At 49.6% G+C, this 21,824-nt stretch overlaps 1 protein-coding gene across 4 annotated transcripts in view; it reads right to left on the minus strand.

Annotated features, from left to right (window-relative positions):
• LOC125718593 (inactive phospholipase C-like protein 2) overlaps positions 1-21,824 on the minus strand; it is a 39,179-nt gene that overhangs the window by 10,649 nt on the left and 6,706 nt on the right. For all 4 annotated transcript variants that reach the window (XM_048992476.1, XM_048992474.1, XM_048992477.1 and 1 more), the window contains exons 3-4: positions 8,760-11,246; positions 3,872-4,075 (exon numbers count right to left, since the gene is read on the minus strand). In XM_048992476.1, coding sequence (XP_048848433.1) covers positions 3,872-4,075; positions 8,760-11,246 — 2,691 coding nt within the window. The remainder of the gene's footprint in view (positions 1-3,871; positions 4,076-8,759; positions 11,247-21,824) is intronic.

A 21,824-nucleotide genomic window follows, 5' to 3' on the forward strand; every position in this document is an offset into this window, starting at 1 on the left:
AGTGGTTTTCTCAGCAGGAGGCCGGTAATCTGTTGAGCACCGTTGGGCTGCACGAGATGAAGGCCAAGCCCTGTGGGACTCTCGTTACTCATCTGCGTTGGGTGTTTGCTGGTACCTGGCACCTCACGTCCCAAACGTCTCGATATATAACCAAGAACGCAGATTATGTGTCCAGAATTGAAAAACAGAGAAATATTTCAGTTCCAAATATAGCAAATAGCAAAAAGCTGAGCCCAACACCGGCATGGTCATTATCTCTGGGCCCGTGTTGGGCTCGTGATCCAGCCACATGGGAGTCATACAACACAGGAAGTACAGTTTAGGACTGTCTGACCTGCCGGTCAAATCTGCAAGTTACCATGAACATTTAAGTGCATTAAGAAGCTCAGCAAATCACGGCCCTGAAAGCTCTCTGTGTTGGGTCTGCCTCCAGGCGCCATTCACGGTTCAATAACCGTTCGTTCTGAGGTCAGGGCCTGGTCATGTGACCCACAGAGGCGGCAGCCAGTCCGGTCGAGATCCACAAAGCAGGATTTCCCAGGTCACTGGATAACTTAAGCCTAACGTGAAAACCATCCAATAGGAAGAGAGATAAGTCACATTCCTACTGGACAATCTTTACATTTGGCTTAAGTTATCTAGATAATGACGACATCCTGCCTTGTGGGACACCCTCAGGTCTGCCTCTGTAAGGCACTTCCCTAAGAGAAGCAATATTGTCAGGACAAGACTTCTAAGCCCACAGATCAATCAGTTACCTTTGGGAAACCTCAGCATCGTTAAAGCCGGTGTTCTTTTATCGTTCTTTTATCTTCATTTTTAGCATTCTAGGCGGCCAGTCTCTGGGCTCTGTAACTCAACATTTCAAAGTTTATTACAAACTACGAACAAATGAGTAAATATCTTAAACTCGTAATGACTATCAGTGTTTAAATCCTATGGTTTATTAAACCAGAGCTGAGAGCTGAGCTGCCTCAAAGCCCCTGGGCCTCCTCTTAATATTAAAAGTCACTAAGTAGGCGTTTAGTGTGTGAGTCAGCCCACTGCACCGACTTACAGTGCCAGTCAGATGGGCCTGTGCGTTTGTAAGATGGGCCAGGCGCTGGTGGCTCCGCCCACTGCTCGGCGATAAAAACAAGCCCCCAGTGTCCCTCCGCCAAGAACACGACCCAAACACAGCTGCTAAGCGGCACGCCGTGTTCCTGTCCGGTCCGGCATCGCTTGCCAGGCAGCCAGCGGGATCCGTTCCGGCTCATGTCCGTGTTCGTCTCGCCCCCTGGCAGCGAGGCCCGAGACGCAGTGTACCTGGTGAGGCCTTAAAGCGAACGGATCCACACTCGCTGATCTGGCGGGTTTGCGACTTTCCTACAGGGGGCGCCGCTGTCCGGAAGCCATTCGGCTGCTCTCCTCTGACAGGCCCATCTGACAGGGTGGTGATGTCACTCATATCTTTATCGAATCGCTGCAGGCTCATGGAGGCTCATGGTTCACGCGTTCGTGCTCCGATCTGTGGCTGCGATACCCCACAGACTGATCCCCCCCCCCGGCTCCTCCATCCGGGTCACAGTGATGCGAAGAAGCAGGGATTTCTCCCCAAGACAAAAACAGCAAACGCATCACAGGACACTGCAATCCTGTTCCCCCCCCACACACACACACACAGACAAGCACCCCCACCCCTGAATTTCCAAGCAAAATCGGAATGTGGCTGTTCTCTCAGGACTTGTGTGCATGTAGAGCTGGACAACTGGGATTAAATACATTTTTCATCCATCCATCCATCATGTAATCCTGGTCAGGGTTGTGGTGGTGTTGTGGGGGGGGCAGTCTGGAGTCTCTTTCAGTCTAGCACCAGAGTAGCCAGATGGTCTCCTCACACAACACGGGGAAAAGAAGCAAACTCCACACACCGAGCGAGGGGGAGATTCGCATTTGCGGTCCTAGAGGTGCAAGATCACGGCGATAGTCGCTGAGCTGCCTGATGTGTCCAGCGAGTCTAACTCGGCCGCTGAACGGCGACCTGGCAGAAGGTGGCTGCGGGCTCTGTGCTCCCCCCACTCAGCTGACGAGCACACCAGTTGCGCAGAAATGCTGTCCCGACCTCCGCTGGGGTGCGCCGGCCGGCCGCGTGGGAATGCCGTCCCGACCGCCGCTGGGGTACGCTGGCCGGCCGCGTGGGAATGCCGTCCCGACCGCGGTGCCACCTGCAGGGAGCAGTGCTGCCTAACGTGGGGCTCATCTGTACCCCAAGCGAAGAGCCCAAGTCCTTTACACCACAACACTCCTCCATTACCCATCATGCCCTTCTTTGCTTCTCCACAGGGTGCTAAATAAGGTCATTTCTACATACGGCTATGAAACTGCCATGTCTGAATGGCCCAGAACCGCTACGGGACATAAGCCTTCATCCCTTCCCTGTGCAACAACTTCACCAAATACTATCTTTGATATTCTTTCATTGTTGCTGTTTTTTGTCCTGCATCATAACAGATGTTACTGTCTATTAATGTCCAAAAGTCATTTTTACTGTCTAGATGAGTGTTGTGCTACTGTACACATACTTTAATCTCAAAAGGAGAATATGCATCTATCAATCATCCATCTTCATGCTGAAACCCAGACGCTTTCATGTTATAACACTTTCTACAGGCGCACGCACTTCCCCCCCCGGCGTGATTTTCTCTTCATCCATGTCTCCCCCTGCCACTAATTTGAGGTATTAACCCACCTCCGTCCTCCCATCCTCCTCTCCCTCAGCTACGACGCCCCATGCCGTGGTGAAACACAGTGATACCACTGCCCTCTCCAACGGCTTTGCTCTTCATCCATATTCCGTGCGGCACTGACACTCACCAACAAACCATGAGCATCTCGCTCTGACTCATTAAGCCTTCAGACAGACAGACTCACGCTCAGCTCTCTCTCTCTCTTACTCTCTCTCTATATTTATGCAGTGTTTTCTATAAGCTTCCCCATTTAATATCTATTTGCTACAGCTGCCCACACACTTGTTTATCAGTCTCTCTCTTCCTCCATGCCTCCCATCTCTACAGCCCATAATACCAGATATCCAAGGATGACCAGTCAGCCAAACCTCAAAGCAGTCACTCTAAGTTACTCTAACTGCATATATACAGTTAGACATGAGGTCCCACCCCATGAAAATCTTAAAATTCGCGGGAATACAGACGGATCGAACATTTCAACATGATTGCACCCCCCCAAGCTCAAATCTTTCCTACATCACAGAAAAAAAGCTAATAAAAATGTCAAAACAAAAACACAGCGATACATGGGATGAGACTCGATCAGCTCACTCCGTTTTTCAGAGTGACTATAATTTGTTATTGTATTAAAAGCCATGAATAAGCAAGACCACAAACATCAACTGGAAAAACAGGCAGATTTAAAAAAAAAAAAAAAAAAACTGAAAAAAAACCTGAAAAAATCTGAAAACTTTAACTTGTTCATTAAATCTCTTATTTTCAGTGAAATCCGGCGCTGCTGTAGGACCTCATTACCTCACACTGCATCTCACTTTTGAAACAAATCTCACTGCATCAAGCGGCTCGGATGTCGCATGTCAGGATCATCTAACTTCTCCGTTTACACAAGAGAGGGATGCATTTTTGTAGGACTCCATGTGTGCTCACGACTAAAAACCCCCCCCATATGATTAGTAAAGCCAAGATCGCACACACTGCTACCCAGAACCTCGGAGTACTCTCCCAGTCCAGTCATAACGATCTGGTTTATGGTACCGTCCACCATCCTTCCATATCCCCTGACCTGTCTGGCGCTGATAGGCGTTTTTATCTTTACTGGACACATCCTTGCTAAGGCTGACCCCCCCCCCCCACGGCTTGCTTACCGATTCGTAGGTGGTGACCACCTTCTTCAGCACGTCTGGGACCATGCCCTGGGGCTCCAGCGTGGGGTACTGGTCACTGAGGTTGAAGACCAGCAGAGGGCTGCCATCCGCGCCGGTTAGGTGGGCCGACAGGGCCAGGATGCACTGCATGAGGTTGGCCACTGCAGGCTGACCGCAAAGCTCCTTAAAGGGCACGATGGTGCTCTAGGGGGCGGAGCAGAGGGAGAGAGGGGGAGGGGCCAAGCCATCAGTCAAACTGCAGTGTCGTTTTTCATCTTGGACTCCACAGTGTGTGCATGAGGGAGAGAGAACGAACATGAAAGCACAGAGTACTGAAATTATTCAGACTGAAATTTACAACTGATAACCATTAAACCAATACCTAAAAATAAATAAATAATTAAAACCATCATACCAACCTCAACAGCCACGCACGCACACACACACACACACACACACACACACACACACACACACACACACACACACACACACACACACACACACACACACACACACACACACACACACACACACAGCTCTCGCTCTGTCCAGCCATGCCTGCGGGTGATTGTGTTTGTGTTCTGCATTGATTCAGTTGTGAAGCATTGATTCAGTCCCTCAATTCCCAAGCTGAAATTGACTAACTGGGGGGGGGGGGGGTAGCCCCCGTCCACCCGATTTGTGAGGAATTGAAAGGACACTCAATTCAATTTACGGTCTTCACTGTGCCGGGTGAGAAGCTCTTGTGTTTACATGCTACTTGCAGTGTTTTTTCTTCCACCGTGTAAAAACAGCGAGTTGTTCTCCCCCTCCTGCATCTGGACGCCCCCCCCCCAGCCCTTAACGAGCCTCCGTTAGATTCCTTCCTGAGATGAGTCTTTGCATCATCGCACTTCTCTCCTGCGAATCAGCAGCGGGTTACATTTCTGTAACTGGGCAGCGGGTTCCGGCAGGTTGGAGACGCTGAAGGCACCTGACATGCGATTATCACTGAAGCGTCTCGGCCCACAGCAGGGCGCCCCCGTGTGGCACATGCCGGTTCGTGCTCCCACCCGACAGCGACACAGGAACCTTCAGTCCTGGGCCACACATCCCATAATCATTTTCATTCAGACAGAGCAGAAACCAGCCTTTTCTGGATCATTGTCCACATTGTTAGTCACATTTTATTCCATACATAAAATAAAGTTTCTGAATCAGTATTCAACTTTTTGGCTTAAACTGAAAGATACGATGATTTCTAACAATATTTTGCCTGCATCAATAATAGACTAATTGTGGTTAATAGACATTACGCTGTTTCATAGCCTTTTTTAAATTTAATTCATAGCCTGCGTTTTTTAATTACAGGCATTTAAACTGCATTTTATAGCTGCATGCAGTGATTTGGCACGCGCCCCCCCCCAATCTCCATCCCCATCCCTTGTCCCCTCGGTGGAGGTGGTGGAAGGTCATTCCCCAGCCTGACTAATAAGCTGATCCGATAGGGCGTCATCGATCACGGCTATGAGCCCTGTCCTCAGCCTTGCCGTCCTCAGCTGGTTTTCTGTAAGATCTGGAGTGGGAACGCTGGATTTATGTCCAGTTCATGTCTGGTACTAATCTGGTGTAGATTTTCAAATACAGACTGTCCCCGACTTACAACTGGGTTCCATTACGACAGACGGGTCGTATGTCAAAATGTACAAGTCAGAATAGGATGACTGTGCCAACCAAGGTCAGAGAATGAGGCTGGGAGAAGCGAGAGAGACTGGGATGGTCACGCTGCTATACGGGACAGTACAGTACAGCACGATACTCTCCTAGGGCAACTATGTTGTGGTTAGCGGAGGGCAGTCGGCCAAAGTTCTTACACAGTTACATTCTTCCCCAGGTATAACTTGGGTAGCATGTACAGGCTGTCCTACATCACCTAGGTTGCACGATAGAGACAGTCTATATGGAGAGCAGTGGTGCAGTGGCACAGAGGGCGACACTGCAGCTTGACACCTTCCCGGTTTGAGGTGTTTGTGTCCCGTTCGTTGCTCTGTGCCACGAGTTGCTGTTGCTTCATCTGGATACGGCAAGACGGAGGCAGTTAGGCCAACTGGTGCCACTAAACTTCCCCATGGTGAGTGTGTCTGCCCTGTAATGGTTTACCAGCCCCTGCCCTGTGCTCCGGACCCACTGCGATCCTGAGGTTATGGATAATAACAGGGAAATAATGCAGGGAAATAAATCGACTATGTTTGCAGAGTCACAGCACTCCATTTATGGAGTTCAACCCGAACCAAAACAAGACTAAACGAACACAAGGCTCGGTGTTGCTTAACCGGCGGGCCGGAGCAAAAAGCCTTCCTCTGTGCCAAAAGATTTACGGGCATAAAAAAACTCTTTGTACTGAATAACAGCAGAGGGATGACATGTTCACAAAGAGAGGAGCAAGGGCGGGCGTTACCGCTCGTGCTGACACAGCGTTATCAGGGAAGGCAGCAGAGCACTAACAGCAAGGTAAAAACAGTGCAGTTTAAACAGGACCTGCAATGAGAGGGGGAATCCAGCTCAGCCAGTCTGTGTAAAAGCAACAGTGGCAATAATACATTATAACTCACATCACTTTTGTATTTATATTCCAAAAGACTTATGTATGGTCTCCTGTCACTTTTATTTGTGCTAGGCATGTGGGGGGGATGTATGAACAAACCAGATTGCAAGTTTTCAATTACAAAGAAAATGTCAGCTTGGATTTACAGTCACTTATTTAGGCGACGTTTTCATCCAGACTGACGTTCATTGTTGAGAGAGTGGGGGTCCAGGCCAGTCCCAGGATCAACTTCCTCCCTCGTTACAGCAGAACGCAGGACACGACCAGTTACCATTCTGCAGAAACCAGCCGAGGTTCCGGTCCATCCTGGGGCCCGGAGTCTGGAAGTTCAAGGCTACAACCCGGCAACCACACTTGCAGAAGTCCTGGGGATTCATGCTGCTCAAGTTCATTTTCATGGGGTTAAACTCGGCCTAAGAAATTCTACACAGTGCCCCCACTGTGCCCCATGCAGGCTGTCCCCAACTGGGACTCCAAGGGCCTTGCTGAAGGGCCCAAAGACGAAATCACTGCACACGGCATTAAAACCTTGTGGGTGTGAAGAGACGACTGCCTGTATGCAGCATTTTTACAAGTGATTCACTGAGCATGAAGACTGAAGGTGACGCCTCATTATAAACGTTCTGCTCACATTAATACAGCTAGAGCTGGGGGAGCCTTGAATTCTTCTGCACTTTTCATTGCACTCAGATGGCAGCTAAACCAAGACACTTAATGTTTTTACCTCCCTATTTAAAAGAGACAAGACATTTCTGTGCCGCCCTTATACTGGTGAGGAGAAGGAGGACATGCCGCTCGTCACGTCAGACACCTGCACCTCACTCGCCTCATCCAGCATGGCTGCACGGGCCTGACATGTGACACTGAAGCCGAGAACTACGGTGGCCCAGCTGTGACACACAGTGTCAGCTTTCATTTCTTCGTCGTCACGGCAGTTTAACAGGACGCGCCTCAATGCTCTCATGTGATCATCTCTAATAAATCGTGGGGAAACAGCGGATCATGCAAACTGGCATCAGACTCATCAGCTTCTCATTACGTTTGCTTCAGTTAATAATACATTTTACACACCAAAGCACCTTTAACTCAGTTACAGAATAACAATTTTCACTTGTATCCCTATGTGTGTGCAGATTTGTCTTGAAATCTTAGTGTGCTTGTCAATATATTAAACAATTCCCCCATCTTTGACCCAGGGGAGAGGATTACGTTCCATTCTTCTGGATAACCTTGACTTATGACCTCAAGCTTAAGCACAAAAACAGAAATCGGTCTCATTTGTACAGTTAAAATCAGGCTTTTCCACCGATCTCCCCCTGGACAGATCTGCCAGTCTCAATGTCTTCTCCTTGAGCAGCGAATCAACCAGTCACCCAGCTCTAACCAATATGCCACCACACTGGGCCGTTGCCGCTACCTGGAGTCCACCCTCTCCGGAGATGATTAGCAGTTAGCACAGGATCAGAAGCCTCGGAGATGTGATCATCCAGATCTGAAAATTCTTCCCACATTCCACGTAGCAACAAGAAAATCCTTCACCGATTCAGTCTTACTGCTCAGTAAGAATATACCCCCTTTCCCCCTTGAAGCAGACATACATTTCATTTTGTATATATTCTTTTCACGCGCAGTTAGCTTTATTAAACAACGCAAATGTTTTCAATGCTCACTTGATGTATTATTTTAATAAGAAAACGCTCTGAGAAACTTGTCAAGCTGAAACGAATGAGGCTAAGACTGAATGTTCCAGAAGGAGAAATCACATAAGGTGATAAGATGAAGTAGAATATTCCATTTCTGAATGAAACAGACAAATAAGAAGCAGCATCGCACCTCACACTGACTTCAAAACTTTCCTTAGTTCTCCTAACTTATTGGGACGGAGTGGTGGTTCTGAGGCTAGGGATCTGTGCTAGCAACTGGAAGGTTATTGGTTCAAATCCCGCGAATGCCCGGAGTGGTTCTACTCCATTGGGCCCTTGAGAAAGGCCCTCAACCTGCAATTGGGTCATCTTTGGTATCACATGAATCTACATCCAGCCCTATAAGGAGGTCCTCCAATTTACAAGGGATAACTTGGGGTTGGTGGCAGGATTGGCATTCTAGCCACTGGAAAACTCCTGTCCATTCGGACTAGTGTGGTGCTGAGGCATCACCCACCGCATGGCTGTACTCAGGTTCTCATCCCTGAGGTGGTTTGTTGTGTGGTGGGTGTGGTAACGTGCTGTAATCAGCGCATGCTCCTCACATCGCCATGCACTTCATGCAAGCACATGCATGTCCACACGAGCCCAGGCTTACCTGCATGTTCTCACGGAGGTCAGTAGCCTCTTTCAGCGGCTGCATGGCAGTCTTGAAGACCTCATCCACGGCTTTGATAACCAATATCCTCATCGTGGCATACTCCCGATTCCGCTTGGCTTTCCGCACAGACAGCCCCCGCTTATGTGGCTTGCCCCCACCCCGGCGGTTGGTGATGGCCACGTGGACAAACAGCCAGGCGTGGGGCAGCAAGTCGCCCGTGAGTGAATATAAGGGGACATGGCGAAAGCCAGGCTGGATGCACTCAAATGGGATGGTGTACTGTCCAATGAACTCGTCCCCAATGAAGTCGTCGTCCAACACAACAAACCGCACCATCGCTAGTTCCGGAAGGTTGATCTCAAACTCGAAGCTCTCGTCGAAGATGGGATTGTCGCCGTTCTGGTTGACCGTTTTCGTCTTCTGCTCAGCACAGTCAGCCGGAATACCGTGTATTTCCACGTAGACATAGGGGTCAACAACGTCCCCCTTGGCACCAGAGCCCTTAGGCTTGGGGAAGTTCTGCCCGCTGATGATCTTGATGTGGAAAAGCTGAGGCGACACACCGGGGACAGAGTCTTTCGAGTTCGCTCTGAAATAGGAAACTTCCTCTCTCATTATGGCAGGACGCAAGACGTAACCACAGTTGCCATTCTGCCGAAACCAGCCGATGTTCAGGTCCATCATGAGGCCCGGAGTCTGGAAGTTCATGGCTACAACCTGGCAGCCACACTTCCAGAAGTCCTGAGGGTTCATGTTGCTCGAGTCGATTCTCATGGGGCTTGGATACACTCGGGCTAAAAACTTCTTGTTATAGTTGACAAAGTCACCAGGGTGGTCGCTTGTGCAGCGGCTGGCGAAGGCCTCATTGAAAGAACAAAACTCCCAGTACTTTTGGCTCTGAAATGCAGCCTGGAAGTCCTTAAACGCAACAGATTTGCACAATGTCACCAAGTCAGAAAGCTCTTTTAAGAGCTGGAACCTTTTGGGTGGAGAAACATTTTGCTGCTCTCCCCCGTCGCTGTTCATCCTCTGTGACATCTCAGCCCCTTCATCCTCATCGGCCACGTCCCCTTCAGTGCCGGTGCAGTTCGCTGGCAATTTCTTACCCTTCAGCAAAATCTTTCCTTTCAGGTCAGAAGGAGATGGCAAGTAGCTCTCCTCTGCCTTCGGAGGATCAGTGTGGATTTTATCTCCCAAGATTTTTTTTAGGTGCTGGACCATCACCTTTTGTTGCTTTATTGAACAGTGGTTCTCCAAACAAAGAATCAGGGGGAAATCCGAGGCGACGAAAGCATAACGGTTGATGACGTCAATGACACTTCGGAAGACTATTTGCGATGTCATTGTGTGGCCGGTGTAAATCACTGGCTCGTTGTCCGGCCCGTCCCAGACATCCAGCTCCACGCTCCTGCAGCCCATCTTGAGAGCACGGATGTACCCTGTGATGTCAGAGGGGCCACGAAACTGGTCCTCAATTAGGTATGTATTGTGGGAAGAGTTGATGTAATAGTGAGAGAGGGGCTGGGTCATGTCCTGACATACCTTCTTGTGCTCAGGATCAAATATGTGGCACTCGGGTGACATGAGGTAATTGGTGAAGCCGTCTAGGGACAACCAACCATTCACACGACCTTCCTTCGAAGGCTCATACTTCAGTATCACCTCCAAGCTGGTTTCTTCACTGACCTGCACCATGCCTTGCTCTGCCTCCAGGAACCTCATCAAATCCTTGGTGTCCAGAAACTCCTTGTTGCTGGAGAACTGGACTAACAGGAAGTAAATCTCAGGTCGGGTGCAGAGGTCATGAAAGACTTCGATGAACTCCTCCTCAGTGACGTCACTCCTGATTTTGTCTTTGGCTTTGTGGAACTCCTTGAACTTCAGCTCGACTTTGATGTTTTTAACACCGGGATTAATGCGTTTGATCAAGTCAGTGGCCGAACTGAGACTGATCTCCTTGTCGTTACTGATGTCGGCAGCAGAGAAGATCTCGGACAGCCAAGAGGAGCGGAGGTTGTCCTGGCTGCTCTCAATCATGTCTAGCGTGTGCTTCCCGTAGGAAATCATATACCTAAGACCCGTAACCCAGATATTCGCCACATCCGCACTGTTTGCCACCAAGTCCAGGGACTCAAAGTTCTCCCCGTATATAATAGAGAATGCACAGTCCTCAGATATCTGATCGTAAACGCCATTGGCTCGGAAGATGTCCGTGTTCTTTCCTGTTCGCACCTCCTTGATGGACTTGACGTCAATCTTGGCTTTTTCTGACTCTTTCTTAGAGGGCTCCCACCTGAGGGACTGCATGTCAGCCTCCAGGAGGAAGTACCGGTGGTAGACTCGAGAGTTGGAGCGCACCTTCTTCAGCTCGGAGCCCTCCACCATGGCGTTGATGCAATCGCTGGCGCTGCTGATCTTCTTCTCTGTGGGCATGCTGCTGAAGGAGACAGTCTTCTTCCTTTCCCTGCGCTGCCTCGAACCGTCCTGTCAAATGCAGAAGGACAGCAAAAAGTGAGCAGAAGTGAAGGCTGGATGGACCCCTGGGTTGCTCGCAGGGTGGCAGTCAAAATTTTGAAATTTCAAACGTCTTTATTACGTTTGAATCAGGCCAAGCTAATACAAATATAAAGATGTACTGCCTGTTTTATAACAAGCTAGACTTTCAGAAGAAGCACATCATGAAACCATCTGGACAACTCAACACCCACATTTTGCAATTTGATGTTACATTCCAATCGTGATTATAATGTGCCATTAATAATTATTCCTAGCATAAACTTTTGTTTAAAATACAAGCATTAATTAAACCATAATAATCAATAGTCCATTATCGAGAAAAAGCGTTTGTGTTTAAATCCATTCACCCTTTAATGGCAAAAAACATTGCTGATGTAAAAGTCTGTCCAACAGAAATGCAAAAAGTGAGAATGAAAAGTGCAGGTTTCAGCGGTGGGGGGCAGTTCAGCTGATTGGTTTGGGGGGGGGGCAGAGGAAATGAACAGTGATGCAAAAAGGAATGTAAGTGAACATAAACTTTGCAGTGTGGGAGATGAAAGGTTTCCCTACCAGCAGGGGACAATAGGTCACCATCTTTGTTTATAGGGCTAATTAGAGTGCAGTTGGCAGCTCGAGCTGGAGTTGGGTGCGGGAGGAGGCGAGAGGAGGCGAGAGGAGGCGGGAGGACACACTCAGATGAGACGCCCCACCAAGCCTTAGTTCCACGACCTCCCACAAGCCCCAGTTACACGACAAAGCCAGCCTGCCTGACGACAGCACTGCAACATTACACACTGCCACAAGCATCATGAGACAGTTTTGAATGTTTAAATATCAAATTATGATCCTGCCCACTGACTTCTGCTTCAACATCTAGCAAAAAGATCAGGATTTTTTATTTTTTTTTAAAAGCTTTTTAAACCTCTCGAGGTTCAGTTCTTCAAATGGCAAATGAACCCAAATGAACCACCAGGGGGCACTGTAGTTAAGGTTACTCGCTTACAACGATTAGTCCCTTGTAAGATAATTAACCTTAGACTCCCCCAGTGGATGAAGCCTGTGTCATGTCCTATATCTGGAAACAGAAGAGGCTCCAATATAAAATCAGAAATTTGACATCTTACTGTATTCCAAAACCGCAACCTGGTAACAAGAGACACAAACAATATCCTCAGGCCTACAGCTGCAGCTCGAAATCAGAAATGGGGGCAGAAACGGCTTTGCACCGCCCCGCAGAACACCCAGCTGCAGCGGGGCCCCCTCTCAGGATAAATGCACGAGTTACAGAGCTACATGTGAATGTACAGAGCAGTTTGAGCAGATGCTGTCTGATAGCTTGCGTGTCAACTTTGTGAAAACGCAAAACCTCGTAAAACGATGGGGCTGAAACCGCTCACAGCACGGACACAAGTTCTCCAGGATTCTCCAAGGGGTTAGAGGTGCCTCCTGACGGGTGTGCAGTGCGCCTGTTTTCTCCTCAGCTCACAGGGTCACAGTAAAAATGCAGCTTCACCTGCCCTAACTGCAATTCCTAAAGGCTCCGGGAAAACGCCAGGATGCAGCTACTGCACCTTCCAGAAAAAAATAATAACCGTTTACTAGGAAGATGCAGCTCGGCGTCCGGGGTGTCGTACGAGTGAGGCGAGTGCGGTCGATTCAGCGAAGCTCACAATTTGTGTCGCAAACAGGAAGCCAGCGAGAGAAGGTGCGTTTCCGTTAGCGGGCAGCTGACTCCACATGCCAAGCTGTGTCAGATCCGTGAGAACGGCCCAGAGCTCGATGGCGAGCTGGAGGATTTGCCATGATAAACGTCCTTGTCTGGGCCTGTAAACTCCGTTCGGTTTGCGCACATCCACGCACAAACACCCAGACCTTGCGCTTCACTGCATTTACCCTCTACACAGTATGTTCCCATAATCCTACATCGGTAGTTTTTTTTCTTCCTGCAGCTCCACTGCACCAACAACACAAAGGTCATGGGTTCAAATCCCAGGGAGAACACACAAATCATAACCCTTTACTGTAAGTCGCTTTGGATAAAAGCGTCAGATAGATAAATTAAACGCAAATATTAAGAGGGGGTTGCCAGGGAGTTTAAGGGTGTGTCCCTCATTGTGTGTCCCTGCACTGCTAACAATACAAACACTGTTCATCTGAAAAGGATGGGGAGACTAAAGGAGGGGCTGAATACCCGCCGTGGGGGACCAACCAGAAGGACATCGGGTCAGAAGAAGTCGATAAAGTGTCCAATATCAAATAAGATCCCCTGTGTGGGCAGGCGGATGGATGGATGGATGATTCACACAAGGTAACATTCCCTCCCTGTCCAAAAATCCTCAAGACCTAAAGGGAAACTAAAGCCAGCAGGAGTAGTGCAGTGCTTGACCCCCCCCCCCCCCCCAAAGAGGGCTGTTACTTAGCAAAACAAAACTGCTAACTGTAGAGAACGCATGATTCACTCAAGCTCATACAGCCTCCAGCTGCTGCCGAAAGATGATCTCGATTCAGATCTAAGCTAGCATTCGAGACATATACAACCTGCCAGCATCACGGGGGATCTGGACCTACCTGAGGTGACCTGGGACCATAGGTTCTGACCTCAGCTGCCATCTGAGGACAGGAGCACGACCCTCCGGCACACAGATCAGGCACTGATCCGAACTGCGTATGCGCGTGTCCGGCCGCCGCGGCCTGCCTTACCGCGTCCACCTTATCCCGCCGATTGACGACCCAGGGCTTCCGGCTACAGCAGGTGGATTTTCACCCCAGACCTTCGGGTCACCCTTCCCACACTTCCCGAATCCGGGGAAGAGGGGACGTTACCCCTCGACCGCATTAACAGGCGTGACGGCAAGGCGAGGCGATGACTACTTTCACCCGGAAAAGGGGGGGGGGGGGGGGGGGGCTTTCAAAGCTGCCAAGGTCTGGCTACAAAACAAAAAGCAAGCAAAAGGATAAGCAAAAAGTTGTATTTACTCTATTTGCTTACGAAAGAAAAAAACTGACAAAAACCCAAAGTGTGACTGAGCATAATCTCAGTCTAGAAGGGATTATTTCCCCAGTCAGCATAAGACTGAAATGCCTCCCCAGCACATTTGGCATAAATGTTCCCGGGATAGATGGTCAATGTTCGGAAAGTGTGATGGAGCACCTCGGGGCTACGAGTCCTGCTGAAGAGCTCAGTGATGACATCACCATCCGACTCTGGGACTTGAACCATCAACCCTCCGATCACAGGTACGACATCCTAATCCACAGAGCCACACACTGCAGGACATCATCACATGTCAATTCAAGACTGATTCGTGGGCGACTCCAGGATGGGAGAGGGAACAGGACTAAACAGTACTTACAGAATGTTGGGCAGTTACTATGGAAACAACCCTAAGCCATGCCCCATATCAGGGACATCGAGGACGGGGGGATAAGAGAACGCCGAGGGGCTGGGCAAGTCCACTAGGGTGCAACTGCTAAAATGTGCAAATTATTTTGGGTGAAAAAGTTCCCACTAAGCAAAAAGAAGTCAAACGCGGATTCCCTGGTACATCGTGTCCTTGGTGCCTGGGTGCCAGCTGGCTTGGCAGCGCCCGAGCCGCCCGCAGGGCAGGATGAGGCAGCCGAGGAAGAGACGGGTGGGGTCCCTCCTGGGTGGGGTCCGCGGCCCACATCCATCACCGGTGACATTTCCATGGCACTGAATGTTTAATTATGGATATATTTGTATCGGACTATAATCAACCCCCCCCCCAATGGATTCTAATTAAAGTTCGATCCTAAAAGCAAAACTGAGATGTAGGTCATTAGCTGCAGAGCACTTTGATGCTCTAATTAACAGAGGTGGAGGGAGCGCCTGGGGTCCTCGAGGCTAGTGGATCGCGGAAGGCTGTCGATGGACGTGGCGGCCGGTGGCAGTCGCTCCCTGGTTTAGGGCTAAACCAACCATTCTGGAAAGAAAAGAAAGTGAAACCTACCGGGGCAGAGGGGCAGGGAACAAACACACGGCATGGCGCTGCGGGCGAACGAGGAAGAGGAGCGCACCCCGAGAAAGAATCCAAAACACGCAGCTTGCATCTCTCGCTTTTTTTTTTAAATCACGCCGAGAATTCAGCGCACACTGCAGGTCTCACTCACAGCTGACAACTGAGGAACCCATCCAGGGAGACCCCTGTGCATTCTGGGATAGCTCACCAAGAGCCTATACTGGATAAGTAGTTACGCTAGATGCATTTTATAGGTAATATGGAGTATTTGAAATGATTTTATGCCTTTATTTAAAACAAAGAATATGAAGATCGGTGTGTTTATGGGGGGGCTCTGTGGGAGGCGATCGGTCATGTACGCTAGCTGACTGACAAGCGCAGGTCTGCTGCAAAGGAGCCTGCCCTCTGCGTTCACCAAAGTCCGCTCCCAGTGATGGAGCCAAAAACGCCCCTTCCTCCATCTCTGCAGGTAAATCGGAAGCTGCTCCATTTTCGCAATTTAGTTGGCGGTATGACGCAACGAGCATTATGGGTAAAATAAAAATAATAAATGGAATCAGTGGACGAGGTGTCCTGGTGTCTCGTACTGCATCCTCCCTCCCTGTCAAGTGTTGGGGAAGGTTTACGACTGCTGGCAGGGACCTGGGATAAGAACCCTAAACCACCATGGGCTGACCACACCCACAGGAAGTGATGTAAGGGCACTGTTACAGTACGCGAGCAAGTTTAGACATTACCACCACCAGTGATAGAAGGTATATAATTTTAGTGGCTGCCATGTGACAGTAGACACCTGTGGCTCCTCCATCACTGCCCCCCCACCAGTGTGGAGCTGTCCTCACTCGCAGTGGTGTGCAGTGGCTCTCACCCGCCCTGGCTCTTCCATGTCAGGGCGCAGTGCTACAGAGGCCGGCCACACCCACGTCCCTCCTTCCCATCTGCGTGTCATTGGTGCTGCTGCACCAAAGTGAAGCGTCTCACCTGCCAGTTTCCTGGCTCCTCCTCCAAACCCACCCCCCCTTCTCCGCTCCCTCACCCACCACGTCCACTGTGCGACGGAACGCTGACTGGGAGATCCTCGGGTGTGAGCAGTCGGTGTAGCGGCACCGGGGGGCTGTGCAACTCGCACAAACACGAGTCTCAGTCACGAAATATCAGACTTACTGCTGCCAACTTCGGATTATCCGCAAGTTCAGATAACAAGGCGTTGTCGTGCTCAATTTGACACCTCCTGTGCTTCCCCGACCTGCACTGTCATCTGGGGGATGCTCCCGGGACCGGCTGGGCCGTTATCGGACCTGCCCCTGCGTTTCCAAGCCATTTGGGTCAACAACTTCCGGTAAAGTCACCACATGTTCGAGCTGTGGAGGAGAGCGAGGCCGAGTCTGACGAGCGCGTTAGCGATGGAGTGCAGGCAGCCAATCAGACGTCTCTGCTGAACCGCGACCACCTTACAAGAAAATCTGAGGCAACGCGGACCGCCAGAAATGCACAACTCACTGCGTGTTCAACCGGCCATCATCCAGGTCATCAACCCCACGCAGGGTCACATGATCACAGGTATGTGTACACCCTAGACAGGATGTCTGTCCCATGTACGAGTTCAACGGGTCTGACTGCATGTCCTTGGACTGCAGGATGAACGCACACCACACGGGGAGAACATGCAAATTGCAGAAGCACAGCGGGAGGGGTGGGAATCAAACCCCCTGCCCTAGAGGCACGACGTGACCCACTGAGCCACCATGCTGCCCCATATCCCCCACAAATGAGGGAGTCTTTTAAAGCACTAATTATCTCCCCCCCTTTTCCTTCCATGTTTTTTTTTTTAAGACACCCCAGAGCGGTTCATGATTCCTACCCAGATTAACATACAGTTATGTTAAAAGATAAAATAGATAAAATAGACATGCAGATATTAATGAAATATGCATTTTCTACACACATTTCCATCAGGGTCACGTGGTCAGGAGTACTGTTTACCAGGAGGCCCCATTAAAACACTGAAAGCCCCCACACACACACTGCCTCACACTGGTCACAGTGAGCAATTACTACAAAAGTTTCACTACTGACGGGTCCATTCATTTAGTCTGACAAAATCCTTAAAAATCACTTTGAATCCTTCTGCAAGTTTCCTGCAGTGCGTCTTCCTTTCATGCTGTCTGTGGCCAACTGACCTCCACTTATGAATATTCACATCTCTGTTACTTTAATGCTCAACTTCAAGGGAGAGAAATAACCCTAAAACAGACATTCATTAGTGTTTCATGGAGGTGCAGTTTCTCCTACAGGCCTCTGGGGGCAGAGTCCTTCCCTGACACTTTTTTAAACCATTTGCATAATCTATGAACACCATATCAAAACAAGTGAACTGTCCTACTATTCGTGTAAAAGGTTCAAATGACAGTAAACATGAAGGTTAACATCTTGCGCTTAGTCACCGCCCCCCTTAAAAAAAAATTCACAGGATTCATTTGCACCTCCCGCCTCACGTGCGGCATAGACAGGCCGGTACCAGGACCACACCGCGTCTGCTACTCCGTATAAATTATTCAGCGGGATACAGAAATGTCAACCCGGGGAGCAGCACCCTGACATTTCATCGCGTTTCGCATGTGCAGCCGTTCAGACGCCCACGTCGCCATCTCCTGCGAGGAGGAGCACGGAGGCCTGAGCCGCAGGCCGGAGAAGCGAAATGCAGCTGGTCGCATTTAGACCTCAGAGGGAACAGCATGATGGAGCCGACCTTCTGGGAGACCAATGAAGTCCTGAGAACGACGTGCACACACGCACACGCACGCACACGCACACACACACACGCTGATGCCTACGCGGCTCGCGTGCCTCATCACTGCCGACATGTTTTCCCGCCAAACAGTGAAAAAGCAACAGCATCCAACCGCGTCGCCCATATGAATAATTTAGAGAGCACTACAGCCAGCCTCCACCTGCTGTTGGAGATTAATCCTTCAGGTAAAGTGCTTTGCCGTGATACACAGTAATTACCTCACAGATGGCTGTTGGGAGCGAGGACAGGGCGAACCCATCACCACAGACCGAGGGACACCGTTATCAGAAGCGAGCAAGACCACCAACCGAACACAGTAAATTTCTTATAAGAACCTGTCAGGATGTTCAAACATCCTGAATGAAACATTCCAATCAGAACATTCTTAGCAGTCGTGACCAGCCAATCAGCTGCGCTGTCGTTGCAGCCAAGCAAATAAGCTACTGATTAGGCACAGGCAGAAACGGTAGTGAGCACATCAGGTGTGGTGCACTCTCACAACCCGATCAAGCTTGGGAGGCCGCAGAATCGAGATGTGAACCTATCTGCCGCCACATTCTGAAAGGAATGGATTCCTCTCTGGGAAACTTCAGAAGGACAGGAGGACTTTGGAATCAGACGCAGGAACGGACTAATTAAGATTTTCGTGAACTAATTAGGCGAGTCTCATTACTCGTTTCCGCAGGACACTTCTGACGTGATGAGACAGGGCGGTGAGTGCAGGGCAACAGCACCGCGCCTGCAAGTGGCTGAACGTGTGACAGCAACCAGCATTCAGGGTGTGTGTCACTTAGCATGCTAACAATCACTCGCTGTGAACAAGACTCCGTATCATTTTTCCTCCGAGTGACTCAACACGCTTCTCTTAACACTCTCGCGCTGACGGCAGTTTCATGGTTTATTTTTTTTAAACCTGTATTTACGACGACGGAAAGGCAACGCCTACTCCTTTCAGAGCCGAGATAATTCTACCTTGCCGAGCTGCAAGTTCCCAAAGCTGCCGTCGTATCGCGAGCCACAGGGGCGGGCTACCGTGCGCCCCCTGGGGCTAACCCCCCGCTACCAGTGACAATTCATACCCCCCCAACCCACCACCAAGGAGGTAGCCAACATCACCAAGCTCTTACAGTAGCGTTAATTCCCGCAAACCGGATTGCATTTCGCCATCCTCCACTCCGGCTCGAGACAGTAACCAGCGAGTATCACATCCTTAAATTGTGAACTAGTGCAATGTCACTGTTTACATGATTATCCTCACATCCTATTTTACCCGCCTATTTTTAACCAACATATCATCTCCTGCATTCATGTCTATTGCCGTTTCACATCTGATCTCAGGGTTAACGGCCGCCAGAATTATTACGCCTGGGTGCAATATGACAGTATGACCAAGCAGGTCCTGACAGACACCTCAGACATTCATCTTTCAACGGAAGCTGAAGTCGATTCGGGTTTCACCATGGACACAGCCCTCATACCATGAGGAAGGAAGGGGCTCGCAGAGCAGGCCGTGCTACCGGGGCTGAGCCCAAATCCGATGCTGCACACCAGTTTTTGTTGGATTCCGACTCGAAAGTATTACAAGAAAGAGTGAATAACCAGAGCCTGCGGATATGCAGACAGGGGGTGTCGCACCCCCCTGAGGGGTCTGCAAAAACCTCACTCTGATCTCCTCCGAATGGGACATTTATGTGGCGAGGGGGGGGCTCCATCCTGGGTCCCATCTGCCTCCAACACGGAGCCACAGAAGACCCAGGTCCATGTTTTGAGCATCTGACTGAAGCATGTTTGAACCTGCAGCTCTGTGTGCAAGACTTACAGGACACACCCCACAGCGTCTACATTTATACAAACCACCCCGTTTCCTACCCAATCATCATGCCCCTGGTTCTTACTCCACCCCCCTAACCTTCTCTCTGGCCCCCCGCGGGGTGACACCTCACACAGCCGGGTCTGGCCCACAGCCAAACAGAAAAGGCATGTGTTACGTGCGGGGGGGGGCATGTGTTACGCGTGGTACGGTCACCGACACACCATCAGCACCAAAGCACCATACAAACACTAATGTGGTGTAATGTGAACATCAATCCCGGCTAAAGAGCTTTAAAACGCAACATTGACTCATTTCTTATACAGCTGGCTGGCAGGAGGCAGGACGGCGGCCCAGCAGGCACCAGACACCTCTCACCTCCAGGGTCCAGGGTTTGAATCCCATCCCGGCTCAGATTGTGCGCGTGTGTGTTCTGCCTACAAGCCACAGACATACAATTAGGCTAATCACCGCTTCTAAATCGAGCGTGTGCACAGTCATGGACTGGCATCCCATCCCTTGGGACCAATGCAACACTCCCATAACCCTGCCTTGAATAAACAGTTGGACAGATACAACTCGATGCAAGATACTATTAAATTATCCGAACACAATAATGCCATTTACAAATATTTTTAAAAGCTGATCATTTCCAACAAGCTTTATCCCTCCGTTTGAAAGAATACACTCGACATCTATTCACTTGAAAACACTGGTGTTCTAATTAAAAGCAGTCAATGTATTGCTGATAATAAACACCCAACCCTCACATGCTTGATACTAACAGGGTGTAGCTAACAGACAGAGCTGGCTGTGGGGGAAATTCATGCTGCTGCATCCAAATGACAGTGCAACGCGAGAGTCCAACCACTCACCCCCCCAGATAAATACATTTGCAAAATAAGAGTACATCTCATTTTCAATAAATTATCAAGCACCACATTTTCAAATATAAACTTTACAATATTTAATTTTATTGAATTTAATATATAGTCGAACAACATTTGAATGCCGCATCGCGACAAAAAACATGAAAGTTAAGCCCCGGCGAAATGCGGTTTTGGACAAATGTAATTGGAAACAGCTGCTAATTGTCGACAAATCGCAAGATGCTTTTAATTCTGCCGCACACACCTGTGGGACGCATTAAACGCGGCGTCTTTGTGACGCTGCGGATGCTAAGTGTGTGTTTGCTTACTCCCTTCTGCAATTTATTTTCACGCACAGGATTTTTAAAAATAAATGACGATAAATCTTTTTCCCCTTTTTTAACTCTCTGCTGCTGGGATGTTTCGGGCCTCTGCACGAGGCGCTTTTAATACATAATCGACGTTTCATTTCTGTGTCGGCGGAACCACAAAGCATTGCCGCGGTACCGACTTCCCACTGCCCGTTGTCATGGTTTCAGGAGCTGAGGAGGGAGGACATCCACGAGAGCTGGGAATGTGATGTAAACACCAGCACGTGAACAGGAATTCACTCTCCCACTACTGGCGACAGGTCAGACCAGACAGGTACACAAGCTCTAAACTCCCAACCATGCGACTCTGGAGACAAACTGACAAGTATTGCGCGAATTGCGACACACACACTGAAGCTGACGCATTCTGACCGCCTTTGGGTGCCCTGAACACGACTGGCATCCGGAGACGACGACGTCTACAGCTGAAAAACAAAATGATGTAAAAATAACTCTCTCCAGACGCCCTTGTACCCGAGGGTGCTTGTTCCTTCGGCCGGTAAACACGTCGTCAGGGAATCAAATCACACTGAAGATCGAGCATCTTTTCAGACACCTGCCAGGAGTGGCTTTGAAAATTCCAAATGCAGTAAAAATACGGGCCGCCAATATCATGCCTCACAAAGACCTTTACCTGAGCGTAAAAGGGGAACACGAGCCCCCCACCATGTCAGAAGCGGGCTGGACCACACTGCTGGTCCTGAAGAAGGTACCAAACCAGATCTCACCTCCGGGGTGGTGACCA

Source organism: Brienomyrus brachyistius, chromosome 23, assembly GCF_023856365.1.
Source record: "Brienomyrus brachyistius isolate T26 chromosome 23, BBRACH_0.4, whole genome shotgun sequence".
In the NCBI taxonomy this organism is placed as follows: domain Eukaryota; kingdom Metazoa; phylum Chordata; class Actinopteri; order Osteoglossiformes; family Mormyridae; genus Brienomyrus; species Brienomyrus brachyistius.